Genomic DNA, 16,023 nt, shown 5'->3' with positions numbered 1-16,023 from the left:
TGCTAATTCACATTGTTTTATCATGTTTGCTCACCAAAACTCAGCTTCTGTCATGTTTTCTTTTTACTTGTAGGTTGCTATCCTCCAACCAGAGGAGAGGCCTATATTAATGGGTACGCCCTCTCAAAAAATATAATTGATATTCGGAAAAACTTGGGCTTCTGCTCACAGTGTGACATATTGTTTAATGATTTGACACTATCAGAACACCTTTATTTCTACTTTATGGTAAGTCAGAATTTTTTAAATTATACAGTAAATTTAATTTTTTATATTAAGATCCATGAATTTTAACACATTTAACCAATGCCATGACCAAGATACAGAACAGTTTTATCACCCTAAAACAATCCCTCACTCTATTTCTTTGTAGTCATCACTGTACCCCTAGTAATCACTGGTATCTTTCATCACTATTGTTTTGTCTTGTTAGAAGTCATATAAATGGAATCATATCATATATAATCTTTAGAAATTAGCTACTTATTCCGAGCAGAGTATCTTTAAGATCCATATGTGCTGCATATTTCTTTCAACTGCTTAGTAGTATTTCATGTTTGGAAGTAATACAATGCACCAATTAAAGGACATTTGGGTTGTTTCTAGGCTTTGGTAAGTATAAATACAACTCAATTTTATGTACAGCTTTTAAATATGTTTCATGTCTCTCAGAGTATTTACTATATTCTAATTGTTTAATTTTATCAGAAACTGTCAAACAGTTTTTCATAGTGGTGGTATCATTCAGCACTCCCACCAGCAATATATGAAAATTATACTTACTATATGTCTTTGCCAAAATATGGTATTGTTAACACTTTTACGTTTTTTTAACTATTCTAATCTATGGGTAATGGTGTCTAATATTTGTTTTAACCTGCATTTCATGAATGTATAATGATGTTGTTCAACTTTCATGTGCTTATTTTCCATTTTTATACCCTCTTTCATGAAATACATGTTGAGGTCCTGTGTCCATTATTTTAGTTTGGATTGTTCATTTCTTATTAAATTTAAAATTTTTTTTTATTAATTTGTTTTTGTTACAGATATTTCTCCTTTTTCCCCCATTGACACCCTCCTCCCCATCCACCCTGCCCCATACCCAGCTTTGTTGTCTATGTCCATTGGTCATGCATACATGCATAAAAGTTCTGTGGTTTATCTCTTCCCCTCCAATCCCCCATCTCTGGGGATTGTCAGTCTGTACCCCATCTCTATGTCTCTGGGTCAATTTTGTTCATCAGTTTGTTTAGTTCATTATATTCCACAAATAGATGAGATCATGTGATATTTGTCTTTCTCTGCTTGGCTTGTTTTACTTAGGATAATACTCTCAAGGTCCTTCCATGCTATCTCAAATGATAAGAGATCTTTCTTTCTTACAGCTGCATAGTGTTCCATTCTGTACATATACCACAGCTTTCTATCCACTCATCTACTGATGAACACTTGGGTTGTTTTCAGATCTTAGCAATTGTAAATAGTGCTGCTATGAACATAGGAGAAATACTTTCTGTCTGATTGGTGTTTCAGGTTTCTTAGGGTATATTCCTAGAAGTGGGATCAATTTTTAACTTCTAGAGGTAACACCATAGTGTTTTCCATAGTGGCTGCACCAGTCTGCATTCCCACCAGCAGTGTACTAGAGTCCCGTTTTCTCTACACCCTCGCCAACATTTGTTGTTTGATGATTTGTTGATGGCAGCCATTCTGACAGGTGTGAGGTGATACCTCATAGTTGTTTTAATGTCCATCTCTCTGATGATTAGTGACATTGAGCATTCCTTCATATGTTTTGGGCATTAGTATGTCCTTTTTGGAGTGGTGTCTATTTAGGTCCTCTGCCCATTTTTTAATTGGGTCCTTTGTCTTCTTTTCGTTGAGTTGTAAGAACACTCTATTTATTTTGGAAATTAACTTCTTATCTGATGCATCATTGGTGATTATGGTCTCCTATATATTGAGATCCCTTTTTGTTTTGGTGCTCATTTCTTTTGCTGTGCAGAAGCTTTTTAGTTTGATGCAGTCCCATGTATTCATTTTTTTCTCTGTTTCTCTTGTCTTAGGTGTTGTATCAGTGAAACTTCTGCTGTGTATGAAATTTTGTTGGCTGCCTTTTCTTTTAGAATTTTTATGGATTCACAAGTTACATTTAAGTATTTTATCCATTTTGAGTTTATTCTCATGTATGGTGTAAGTTGGTGGTCCAGCTTCATTTTTTTGCAAGTAGCTGTCTAAATTTTTCAACACCATTTATTGAAGAGACTGTCTTGATGCCACTGTATGTTCTTGCAAACTCTGTCAAATATTAATTGAGCATATTGTCTCCGGTCAGTTTCTGGGTTCTCTGTTCTGTTCCATTGATGTATCTGCCTGTTCTTGTGCCAGTATCAGGCTGTTTTGATTACAGTGGCTTTGTAGTATAACCTGAAATCTGGTAATGTGATCCCTTCGGTTTGGGTCTTCTTCTTCAAGATCACTGTGGCTATTCCTGGTCTTTTTGGTTCCATATAAACTTTTGGAGTGTTTGTTCTAGTTGTGTGAAGTATGTCGTTGGTAGTTTGATGGGGATTGCATTGAATCTATAGATCACTTTGGGTAGTATGGACATTTTAATTATGTTAATTTTTCCAATCCATGAACAAGGTATATGCTTCCACTATTTTATATCTTCCTCTTTCTTTTTTAAGTGATCTTTAGTTTTCTGTGAAGAGGTTCTTTACTTCTTTGGTTAAGTTTATTCTTAGGTATCTTAATTTTCTTGCCGCAATGGTAAATGGGATTGTTTTCTTAGTTTCTCTTTCTGTGAGTTCATCCTTGGTGTATAAGAATGCCATCAATTTCCTGACGTTAATTTTGTATCCTGCTACTTTGCCAAATTCATTTATTAAGTCTAGTAAATTTTTGATGGAGTCTTTGGGGTTTTCTATTTATAGAATCATGTCATCTGCAAATAATGACAGTTTCACTTCCTCCTTTCCAATTTGGATCCCTTTTATTTTTTCTTCCTGTCTGATTTCTGTGGCTAAGACTTCCAGTACTATGACAAATAAGAGTGGCAAAAGTGGGCATCCTTGCCTTGTTCCTGTTCTTAAGGGAAATGCTTTTAGTTTTTGCCCATTGAGTATGATGTTGGCTGAGGTCTTTCATATATGGCCTTTATTATGTCTAGATATGATCCCTCTATTCCCACATGGCTGAGCGTTTTTATCAGAAATGGGTGCTGGATTTTGTGGAAGGTTTTTTCAGCATCTATTGATATGATCACGTGGTTTTTATTCTTCATTTTATTTATGTGGTGTATCACATTTATTGATTTGCAAATATTGTACCAACCTTCCATCCCAGGGATGAATCCCACTTGGTCATGGTGAATAATTTTTTTGGTGTATTGCTGGATCCGATTTGCTAGATTTTGTTCAGGATTTTGGCATCTATGTTCATCAGGGATATTGGCCTGTAGTTTTCTTTCTTTGTAGTGTCTTTTTCTGGTTTTGGAATTAGAATTATGCTGGCTTCATAAAACGAGTTTGGAAGTCTTTCTTCTTCTTGAATTTTTTGAAATAGTTTGAGGAGAATGGGTGTTAGTTCTTCTTTGAATGTTCGGTAAAACTTCCCCGTGAAGCCATCGAGCCTGGGCTTTTGCTTGCTGGGAGAGTCTTGATTACATCTTTGGTTCTTCTGTTGATTTTGGTCTCTTCAAGTTATCTATCTCTTCGTGGTCCAGTATTGGGAGACTATGTGTTTCTAGAAATTTGTCCATTTCGCTTAGATTGTCGAATTTGTTGCTATATAATTGTTCATAGTAGTTAACAGTCTTTTGTATTTCTGTGGTGTTAGTTGTTACCTCTCCTCTTTCATTTCTGATTTTGTGTATTTGGGTTCTCTCTCTTTGTTTCTTTTGAGTCTAGCTAAGGGTCAATCAATCTTGTTTATCTTTTCGAACAACCTGCTCTTTATTGCATTGATCCTTTGAATTGTTTTTTTTGGTCTCTATGTCATTTATTTCTGCTCTGATCTTTACTATTTCCTTCCTTCTACTTGCTCTGAGGTTTTCTTTTTGTTTGCTCTCTAGTTCTTTAGGATGTGAGGTTAGATATTCTATTAGAGATTTTTCTTGTTTTTTGAGGTAGGCCTGTAGTGCTATGAAATTTCCTCTCAGAATTGCTTTCACTGCATCCCATAGATTTTGTGCTGTTGTGTCTTCATTTTCATTTGTTTCCAGGAAGTTTTTGATTTCTTCCTTGATCTCCTCAGTGACCCATTCATTGTTTAATAACATGCTATTTAGCTTCCATGTGTTCAAATGACATGGTATGTTCTTCTTGCAATTGATTTCTAGTTTCATTCCATTGTGATCTGAGAAGATGTGTGATATGATTTCAGTCTTCTTGAAGTTGTAGTTTGTGCTCTGACATGTGGTCCATCTTTGAGAATGTCCCATGTGCACTTGAGAAGAATGTGAATTCTGCAGTTTTGGGGTGTAATTCTCTGTAGTTATCTATTAAATCCATTTGGTCTAGTGTTTCATTAAGACTCTCTGTTTTGTTGGGTTTTTTTTGCTAATTTTTGTCTAGAGGATCTATCCAGCGATGTCAGAGGGGTGTTCAAGTCCCCTGCTATGATTGTAATGCTATCGATTTCTCCTTTGAAGTAATCCAGAAGATTTTTAATATATTTTGGTGCTCCTATATTAGGTGAATATATGTTTATCAAGGTTATATCTTCCTGTTGCATAGATCCTTTCAGTATTATGTAGTGGCCTTCTTTGTCTCCAGTTATGGCCTCCATTTTCAAGTCTATTTTATCAGATATGAGTATTGCTACCCCAGTTTTTTTTTTCCTTTCTATTTGCTTGGAAGATTTTTTTCCATCCCTTCACTTTCAATTTATGTGAGTCTTTTGTTGTGAGGTGGGTCTCTTGTAAACAACATATAGATGAGTCATGCTTTCTTATCCAATCAGCTACTCTCTGTCTTTTTATGGGAGCATTCAATCCATTTACATTTAAGGTGATTATTAATATGTACTTGTTTATTGACATTTTTGTTTAGTGTGGTTCTATTTTTCTTCCCATTTCTCCTGCCAATTACCACAGTCCTTTTAACATTTCTTGCAGTGCTGGTTTGGTGCTAATGTATTCCCTTAGCCTTTTTTTGTCTGGGAAGCTCTTTATTTGACCTTCCATTTTGAATGATAGCCTTGCTGGGTAGAGCAGTCTTGGATTCAGATCCTTGTTTTTCATGACCTTGATTACTTCATGCCATTCCCTTTTGGCCTGTAGTGTTTCTTGTGAGAAATCAGCAGAGAGCCTTATAGAGTTTCCTTTGTAGGTAACCTGTTGCTTATCTCGCTGCTTTTAGGTTTCTCTCTTTGTCTTTAATTTTTGGCAGTTTGATTACTATGTGTCTTGGTTTGGGCCTGTTTGGGTTCTTCTTACTTGGGGCTCTCTGTGCTTCTTGAACTTGAATGCCTTCTTTCCTCACCAAATTAGGAAAGTTTTCTGTCACTATTTCTTTGAATATATTCTCTAACCCTTGCTCATTTTCTACTCCTTCTGGGACTCCTATGATGCGAATATTATTCCGTTTCCAGTTGTCCCACAGTTCTCTTAAGCTCTCTTCCTTTTATTTAATCATTTTTTTCTTTGGTTGTGATTGGGTGATTTTTTTTCTACCCTGTCTTATAATCACTGATGCGGTCCTCAGCTTTCTCTACTCTGCTTTTTATTCTTTCCAATGTGTTTTTCATTTCTGATACGTCATTTTTTATCTCTTCTTGGTGGTTTTTAATTTCCAATTGGTTTATTTTCAGCATCTATATGTCTTAACTCATGCTGTTGAGCTTCCTCAAGGTCATGGCTCTGAATTCTAGATCTGTTAATGTGCCTAACTGCTCCACATTGATCTCATCTTTGGTGGAGGTCACTTGTTCTTTCATTTGGCTTTTGTTTCTGTGTTTCACCATTTTGGCTATCACAATGGTCTTTGGAGCCTGCCAAATTTTCCCTGTAGGTGTTGGTGTTCTGCTGTTTGTGTCTCCCTCTCCTGGGTTTAGATGAGCGAGAGAGGACCCACGTTAAACACCACTGTCAAGTCTTACTTTCCTGGTTAAAGTTGCTAGCCCAGGAAAGGTACTGTTATCCTCTAGCTTTTTGCCTGGAGGCTAGCAGTCAAGGTTACTTGAAGAGTTTTGGGTTGTTAGTTGATTGAAAAACTCCCTCAGGTGCTCAGTATAAGGGCATTTCCCAAGGGCCGGGTAGATGCTGATTGTTAATGAGCCTCAATTAGCATTTCAATGGCCCACAGGGTGGGGTTGGATCTCTGAGGAGGGGCTGCTGCCTCTCCCCAGAGCCCTGGGAAGGAGCAAGATGGCCATCGTCCTGCATGGCAGCAACTCAGCAAAAGCTTATCCTGGATGTTTTTAACAATACCGCATGATACTCTGCAAATTGTTTATGTTTTATCTGTGGGCTATGGTTCCCATGTCAGTTCAAAATTTTTGCAGTGTTTTTTCCGTATCAACCTATGTTACCCACTAGTCACTTCACACCAGTATAGAAGTTTACTCATTAGTATAATTTTTAAAGTTTGGTATTCTAACTAGGATTATATCCATGCATGAAATGACAGGGTAAACACATGAGTTCATAAACAACTTTACTTAACATAAACATGTTACTTTTCTGCTCTTCTCTCCTGTTACTTCCCCATAATGTGCTGGTTCTCTCAAATTTCTTTTTCAGTCCTCCCCCCCATAACCAGAAATTACTGACTTTTATAATTGTGTCACAGCCAAGTGGCAGAAAGTGTGGTAAAAAGCAGGGTTTGGCCCTGTCCTCTTGGAGCCTTGGCTCCACTAAACTGAGAAGGTTCACCTTCCTCAGCACTTTGGCTCATGGAGGATTCCCATTTTTTTCTACTCTCGCAACCACTCCTCCCTCAAGACTTCCTATGGTCTGGGCCACAAAAGAGCAGAGGCAAAAATGGGATTGGGCCTCCCACAGTCCCTCAGAGCTTTAGGAGTTTTCCATTTTCCACTCCTCAAACCAGAACTAGAGGGTTTATCCTTAACCTCATTCTATTTGCACTACATTGCACTTCCAGTCTTTGGATTGCTTTGAGTTCAGGCTAGGGAATACACAAGGGAAAAATGTTAAATGCAATTCCAGTTCAGTGGTATTTCAAGTTCTGGTTCTGATATTCTTTCTGATTTAACTGTTGATGTTTACACTTTATAGGAATCAGGTTTAATCATTAAGTTCTATGGGAGAGAAAGGGATATGTGTGTTTACTCTGTCAAACATGAAAGCTAGAGATATGTTTATTTTTTCCCTTTGTTAATGAGTTTCAGGTGTCTTTATAAATTCTAAATATTAATTTTGGAACTTTCCTTTAACATAAAGGGAGGCAATGGGAAAATAGATACTATGGTCCAGCTGGTGTGGCTCAGTGGGTGAGCGTCAACCCATGCACCAAGAGGTCGCTGGTTCTATTCCTAGTCAGGACACATGCTTAGGTTGTGAGCCCGATACCCAGTGGGAGGCATACAGGAGGTAGCCAATTGATGTCGTCTCTCATCGATGTTTCTGTTTCTCTCTCCCTCTCCCTTCCTCTCTCTCTAACATCAATAGAGGAAAAAAATGAGTTTTTTAAAAAAGATACTATGTAGTTGATGTAAGAATAGAGCTGGTGTAAAATGCTTTAAGGATGTAATTGCAAAATCTTTATATGTGTAGGTGGAATAAGTTTACAGTGGTAATACAAATAAATAATGCAATAATAAATAATAATAAAAGAATAAACTCTGTTTTTTACAGACAACTATAAACCTACTTTTGCCAACCCTTGTAAATATATGTTATGATCTAAGAACTTTTTGAGGATAAAGTTGGGATGCATCATGTAAATTTGACTTATCTTTCTAGGCAAAAAGAAAATGTCAAAAGATGTACCATATGGAAGTTGACCATATGCTATCTACTTTTAACCTTCTAGAAAAGCGTGATACAATTTCAAAGTCACTGACTACAGGAATGAAACGCAAACTCGCCATTATGATAGCTCTTATAGGAAACCCTAAGGTATTAGAGAAAAAATCGAGAACAAAGAGGAGGTGAGAGGGAGGGGTATGCACACACTCATACACTAAAAATGGGTTTCTGCCAGCTGGTTCAGAAAACTTCACTGGCACAAACCTGAGAGTTGTATGAATCTTAAGGAAATGTTGCCAATGATAATAAGGGAGTTTGCATTATTGGGTCAGCTGTTATAATATGGTTTGAGATTATTTTTTTATACTTTTTACCACTATTATTAGTCAAGATTTTGTATCTTAGTTGAAATATGTTCCCCTCAAATAATAAATTATCCCACAAGTAGTTTGGCATCAATTATCAATGGTTATGGAATTGTTCTTCTGATCTCTAGGTGGTGATACTTGATAACCCCACAGCTGGCTTGGACCCCATCTCAAAAAGAACCACCTGGGATCTCCTTCAAAAGTATAAACACAATCGTACCATCTTACTGACCACCAGCTGCATAGATGAAGCTGACATACTGGGTGACCGCATAGCCATCATAGTGAAGGGAACTCTGCGATGCTGTGGCTCTTCAGTTTTCCTGAAACAAATATATGGTCTATCTCTTTGATCATTCTTAGGATGTTAATGCCTTAGTAATACTCTTCTAACATGATTTTAATTATATTTTATCTATTTTTCTCTATTAATTAGGTCTCAATTGTTTTTTTGTTTTGTTTTGTTTTTGCCATTGCACCTTATTTATGTTGTTGTTGTCATTGTTATTCCATTTACTGATGTGTTCATTGGTTGATTCTTTTATGTCCCCTGACTAGAGATCAAACCCTCAACCTTGATATATTGTGATGATGCTCTAACCAACTGAGCTACCTAGCTAAGGCCCCATGTGATATTTTTTTAGGTTCCTGAGTGCCTTAATCTGGGTTCTCTCTAAAGCACAGCCTGATAGGAATATTTATCTGTGGGTAGTCTATCTGAAAGTAAAACAGGGAAGGAGGGAGAGCCAATAAAATGATGAATTATTGAACTGGCCACCACTAAGCAGGATAGGTATCAATTATTCTAATTGGTTTTTAAGGCCCTTTACAATCTGGATAGTACATATACAGGGTGGGGCAAAAGTAGATTTACTTTTGTAAGTACACAAAACACAGAGTTTATTCTTGTATTATTAATTATTGTACTAATAATTATTGTATTATTTTCCTACAAACATCTGTAAATCTACTCTTGCCTAACACTGTATATACTTATTTATTGTTCTTCACCCCATACTTTCAGACTCAGGAATTAATTTTTTTTATTTGTTTATTTGTTAATCCTCACCTGAGAATATTTTTCCATTGATTTTTACAGAGTAAAAGGGAAGGAGGGAGAGAAGGAGAGAGAGAAGTGTTGGTATGAGAGAGACACATCAATTGGTCGCCTCCCACATGACCTCGACCAGAGCCAGGGATTGAACCTGCAGCCCAGATATGTGCCCTTGACCTGAAATTGAATCCTCAACCTTTAGTCCTCAGGCCAGTGCTCTCACTGCTAAGCCAAACTGGGCAGGGCAAAAAGTACTTTTCTTAACCTACAAAGACCATGCTTATTTCTTCCATCTAGAACCTACTGACAGTTTTCTTTGTCTTTGTCTTTGTCTTTCTTTGTCTAGAATGCAGGTTTACCTCCAAACAAATTTATTTTATTGAGTAATTGATTGGTTGATGAGAGAAAGTAGAAAAATCAGTGACCTCTGTTCCTAGTTTTTGTTTGCTAAGTTGTCTCAGATACACAAATATACTAATTGACCATAAAAATGTAGTGTAGAATGACAAAATCACATACGTGAAATAAAGCAACATATGACTTTGATAAGTATACAGTTTTTTTAGGAGGTAAAACTGATATACCAGTGAATTATTGGGGGCTAAAATTAATAGTAATTGAAATCCAAAATTGGAGGGTATAAATGTAAATAAACATAATTGAGGATGAATATCTTCATCATTTATTCAGTATTTGAATTTATTAAACTCACATTAATTATTTTCTTTGTACTAGGTACTGTTGTATTCACTTTAGACATCATATTTAATATTCAAAACAACAGTTCCACTTCATAGAATACTAATCTAGGGCCCAAATATATCAAAAAATATATCTTAGTTATATTTATATACCCATTTAGTTCTTTAAAGTTTATTATCACCTTACAGGTTTCAGTTTTTACAATTAATTCAAAAGGGGTTCTACATTTGAAATTAGATCTAATGCATCTGAATTGAATGCACCTGGGTTATGAGCCACATAAATTAAATATGTAAGCTTTTTTATTAAATTTATTAGAGTAACATCAGTTAATAAAGTTATATAGGTATCAAGCATACAATTCTATGATACATCATCGTATATGGTGTTGTGTGTCTGCCACCAAAACTCAAATCTCTTTTTATCACCATATATTTTACCCCCACTCCATATCACCCCATACTACCTCCCCACCACCTTTCCCTTTATGAATCACCGTGCTAATTTCTGTGTCTATGAGTTTTTGTTTGTTTGTTTATCTGTTTGTTTGTTGCTTCCAGTTTTATATTCCACATATGAGAAAAATCTTATGGTTCTTTTTCCATCTGATATTTTATTTAGCATGATATTCTCAAGATCCATCAATACTGTGGAAAATGTATTTTCTTTTGGCAGAATAGTATTTCATCTTATATATATATACCATATCTTCTTTATTAAATCTATCAGAGGACACTTCAGTTGTTTCTGTATCTTGGGCACATGAATAGTTCTGCAATGAACAAAGGTGTACATACATATTTTTACAAATAAAAGTTTTCATATTTTTCAAATAACCAGAAGATAGATGAATGGTTCATATATTAACTCTATACTTATTTTTTTCTTTAATTAATTTATTTTTATTAAAACTGTTTCTTCTTTTTCCCCTATTGACATACACCTTCCATTCCCAACCTCCCCACAACCCAGCATTGTTGTCTATGTCCATTGGTTATGCTTATATGCACAAGTTCTTTAGTTTATCTCTTCCTCCCCCTCCCCCAACACAGTCCTCTGAAGTTTGTCAGTCTGAACTCTATTTCCATGTCTCTGGGTCTCTTTATTAATCACCTTGTTTTGTTCATTATATCCCACAAATAAGTGAGACCATGTGATACTTGTCTTTTTTTAATGTTTATGTATTTATTTTTGTTAGAAATGTGTCTTCTTTTTCCCCCATTTATACCCTCCTCACCATCTCCCCCAATTCCGCCCCACCACAGCATGTCCTCATTTACGCATACATGCATATAACACCTGTGGATAATCTTGTCGCTTCCCCCATATCCACATCTTCTAAGGTTCGTCAGTCTGCACCTCATGTTTCTGGGTCTATTTTGTTTCTCAGCTTGTTTTGTTCACTGTATTTCACAACTAAGTGAGATCATGTGATATTTGTCTTTCTCTGATTGGCATGTTTTGCTTAAGATACTATTCTCGAGGCCCCTGGATGTCATCTCAAAGGATAAGAGATCTTTCTTACAGCTGCATAGTATTCCATTGTATATATGTACCACAGCTTTTTATCCACTCGTTTATTTAATGGACACTTGGGCTGTTTCCAGGTCTTAGCTGTTGTAGATAGTGCTGCTATGAACATAGAGGTACATATGTTCTTTCTGATTGGTGTCTCAGGCTTCTTAAAGTATATTACTAGAAGTGGGATCACTAGGTCAAATGGCAGATCAATTTCGAATTTTTTGAGGAAACACTGTATTGTTTCCCATAGTGGCTGCATCAGTCTGCATTCCCACCAATAGAGTACTACAGTCCCCTTTTCTCCACACCTTCACCAGCACTTGTTGTTTGATGATTTGTTGACAGCAGCCTTCTGGCAGGTATGAGGTGATTTTAATTTGCATCTCTCTGATGATTAGTGACAGCATTTTTTCATATGTCTCTTGGCCATTTGTATGTCCTGTTAGAAGAGGTGGCTATTTAGGTCCTCTGCCCATTTTTTAATTGGGTTCTTTGTCTTCTTTTTGTTGAATTGTGTGAGTACTCTATATATTTTGGAAACTAATCTCTTATCTAATGTATTATTGGCAATTACGCTTTCCCATGTAGTGGGCTCCCTTTCCATTTTCATGCTTGTTTATTTTGCTGTGCAGAAGCTTTTTAGTTTGATGTAGTCCCATGTATTTACTTTTTTCTTTGTTTCTCTTGATTTAGGCATTGTATCAGTGAAAATCCTACTGATTGTGATGTCTGAAATTTTGTTGCCTGCATTTTCTTCTAGGATTTTTATGGATTCATGAGTCACATTTAAGTCTTTTATCCATTTTGAGTTTATTCTCATTTTTGGTGTAAGTTGGTGGTCTAACTTTATTTTTTTGCATGTAGCTGTCCAATTTTTCCAACACCATTTATTGAAGAGGCTGTCTTTACTCCGCCATATGCTTTTGCCACCTTTGTCAAATATTAATTGAGCATATTGTCTTGAGTCAATTTCTGGGTTCTCTGTTCTATTGATCTATCTGCTGCTCTTGTGCTAGTACCAGGTTGTTTTGATTACAGTGGCTTTTTAATACAACCTGATATCTGATATTATAATCCCTCTTACTTTGTTCTTTTACAAGATTGCTGTGACTATTCGAGGTCTTTTTTGGTTTTATATAAACTTTTGGAGTATTTATTCTAGTTCTGTGAAATATGACATTGGTAATTTGATGGGTATTGCATTGAATCTACAGATTGAATTGGGTAGTATAGACATTTTAATGATGTTAATTCTTCCAGTCGATGAACATGGCATATGCTTCAACTTTTTTATATTTTCCTACATTTTCTTTTTCAATGACCTGTAGTTTTCTGTGAATAAGTCACTTACTTATTTGGTTAAGTTTATTTTTAGGTATCTTAATTGTTTTTGCTGCAATGGTAAGTTGGATTATTTTTAGTTTCTTTTTCTGTGAGTTCATCATTGTTGTATAAGAATGCCGTCGATTTCTTGACATTAATTTTGTGTCCTGCTACTTTGCCAAATTCATTTATGAAGTCTCATAGATTGGTGATGGAGTCTTTAGGATTTTCTATGTATAATATCATGTCATCTGCTAATAATGACAGTTTCACTTCCTCCTTTCCAATTTGGATCCCTTTATTGTTTTGTTTGTTTGTTTGTTTTTATGTCTGATTGCTGTGGTTCTGACTTCCAGTACTATGTTAAATAAGAGTGGTGAAAGTGGGCATCCCTGTCATGTTCCTGTTCTTAAGGGAAATGCTTATAGTTTTTGCCCCTGAGTATGATGTTGGCTGTAGGTCTTTCATATATGACCTTTATTATTTTGAGATGTAATCCCTCTATTCCCACATTGCTGAGCATTTTTATCAGAAATTGGTGCTGGATTTTGTAAACATTTTTTCTGCATCTATTGATATGATCATATGATTTTTATCTTTCATTTTGTTTATGTGGTGTATCACATTTACTGATTTGCGAATATTGTCCCACTTGGTCATGGTGAATAATTTTTTTTAATGTAATGCTGGATTTGATTTGCTAATACTTTGTTAAGAATTTTGGCATATATGTCATGAGGGATATTGACCTATAGTTTTCTTTCTTTGTAATGTCTTTATCCAGTTTTGCAATTAGAATTATTCTGGCCTCATAAAATGAGTTTGGAAGTCTTTCTTCCTCTGGAATTATTTGGAATAGTTTGTGGAGAATGGGTGCTAATTCTTCTTTGAATGTTCAGTAAAACTCCCCTGTGAAGCTGTCCGGACCTGGGCCTTGGCCTTCATTTGCTGGGAGTTTCTTAAATACATCTTCAATTTCCTTTGCTGTTATTGGTCTGTTCAAACTTTTTTTTATCTTTTCTCAGTTCAGTTTTTGGAGACTTTGTGTCTCCAAATAGAAATTTGTCCATTTTGCCTAGATTGTCCCATTTGTTGGCATATAATTGTTCATAGTATGTTTTGATGATTCTTTGTATTTCTGCGGTGTCAGTTGTCACTTCTCCTCTTTTGTTTATTTGGGTCCTCTCTTTTTGTTTCTCGGTGAGTCTGGCTACAGGTTTGTCCATCTTGTTTATCTTTTCAAAGAACCTGCTTTGTGTTTCATTAATTTTTTGAATTGTTTTTTGTCTGTATGTCGTTTATTTCTGCGCTGATCTTTATTATTTCCTTCCTTCTACTTGCTCTAGAGTTTTCTTTTTGTTTGTTTTCTAATTCTTTAAGTTGTGAGGTCAGATAGTCTATTAGAAATCTTTCTTGTTTCTTGAGGTAGGCTGTAGTGCTATGAAATTCCCTCTCAAAACTGCTTTTGCTGCGTCCCATATATTTTTGTGTTGTTGTGTGTTGGTTTTCATTGGTTTCCAGGAAATTTTTAATTTCCTCCTTGATCTTGTTGTTAACCCATTCATTGTTTAATAACATGCTATTAAGCCTCCAAGTGTTTAAATATTTTTGTTGTAATTAAGTTCTATTTCATGCAATTGTGGTCTGAGAAGATGCTTGATATTATTTTAATCTTCTTGAATTTGTAGAGACTTATTTTGTGATCTAACTGTGGTCTATCACTGAGAATGTCCCGTGGGCACTTGAGAATTCTGCAACTTTGGGGTGAAATGTTCTGTAAATATCAATTCATTCCAACTGATCTACTTAGTCATTTAAGGACTTTATGTCCTTGTTAATTTTTTGTCTATAAGATCTATCCAATGGTGTCAGCAGGGTGTTAAAGTCACCCACTATGATTGTATCGCTATTGATCTCTCTCTCTCTCGAAGTCCTCTAGAAGTTTTTTGTTTTTTCTTTTTTCTTTTTGGTATGTGCCCCAGCAGAAAGCAAACTCAAGACTCTCTGGTTTGCACGCTGATGCTCCAACCGCTGAGCCAAACCAGCCCGAGCCCTCCAGAATTTTTTTAATATATTTTGGTGCTCTCATATTTGTGCGTATATGTTTTTTTTAAGCTGATATAGTTCCTGCTGAGCTCTCTATAATTCTCTTTGAGTTGTCTGTAGTTCTCAATGAATTGTTTGAGCACCCTTAAAATCATTGCTTTAAATTTTTTATCTGACATATTGCTTTCTTCCATTTCATGTAGTTCTTTTTGTGGTTTTTCCTCCTTTTTTTTTTCTTTGGGTGTTGTTTCTTTGTCTTCTCATTTTAGCTGTCTTGTAGCTCGAGACCTGGTGAGGGATGTTGGGATGTGTAGGCAGCTCACTGTGTATCAAATAAGGTTGCTGTGCCTCCCAGACTGTTCTGTTGTGTGTTGTGTCTTACCTGCTGTCCTGGAGGATTGACTACTGGGGCTGGTATTGGTCTGTCCTGGTAGGTGCTGCAGCTGGATTAGATGGGCTTCTCGGAAGCTATGTTCCCCGCTGGTTGCTGATGCCACCAACAGCTGTATCACTCAGGCCCTGCTGGAGCCCTGCCAGCACTGTGGGCAGTTGGATTGCACAGACCCCTCTGGAGCCCTGGCTCCCCAGTGATCCCATGGGCAGCTGGGTCACATAGGCCTCGCTGGAGCCCCAGCTCTCACCAATCTCTTAATGAGCTGGATCACACAGGCCCCTCTGGAGCCCCAGCTTCCCACCAATGTTGTGGGCAGCAGGGTTGCACTGATTCCTCTGGAGCCCCGGCTCCTCCCTGATCCCTGGGCAGCAGGATTACACAGGCCAAGTTGAAGCCCCAGGCCCCACCACTGGCAGCTGGGGAACACTGCTGCCTAGTGGGGCTCAGCTCCTGCTCAGCCTTTGCTGAAACTTTTGGGCATGGGTCTCAGCTGCTGATCTCTGATTGTGTTGCCTGTGCATGGATGTCTGCTCCCAAGCCTCTGTTGCTGGATGACAGTTTTAATATAATGTGTCTTGGAGGAAGCTTTCTTGGGTTGAGATAATTAGGTATTCTGTTTGTTTCTTATATTTGAGGATCTAGCTCCTTTCATAGATTTGGGAAGTATTTGTTCACTATT

General features: G+C 36.6%; 1 protein-coding gene across 1 annotated transcript in view; it reads left to right on the top strand.

Annotated features, from left to right (window-relative positions):
• Nucleotides 1-16,023, top strand: part of LOC118642705 (ATP-binding cassette sub-family A member 3-like) — a 250,011-nt gene that overhangs the window by 94,488 nt on the left and 139,500 nt on the right. The window contains exons 5-7 of the mRNA XM_036280627.1: nucleotides 74-228; nucleotides 7,931-8,086; nucleotides 8,433-8,643. Of these exons, the coding sequence (XP_036136520.1) occupies nucleotides 74-228; nucleotides 7,931-8,086; nucleotides 8,433-8,643 (522 nt within the window). The remainder of the gene's footprint in view (nucleotides 1-73; nucleotides 229-7,930; nucleotides 8,087-8,432; nucleotides 8,644-16,023) is intronic.

This window comes from Molossus molossus, unplaced genomic scaffold, assembly GCF_014108415.1.
Source record: "Molossus molossus isolate mMolMol1 unplaced genomic scaffold, mMolMol1.p scaffold_m16_p_3, whole genome shotgun sequence".
Lineage (NCBI taxonomy): Eukaryota > Metazoa > Chordata > Mammalia > Chiroptera > Molossidae > Molossus > Molossus molossus.
The sequence above is the reverse complement of the archived record's forward strand: the minus strand, read 5'-3'. Positions and strand labels throughout refer to the sequence as shown.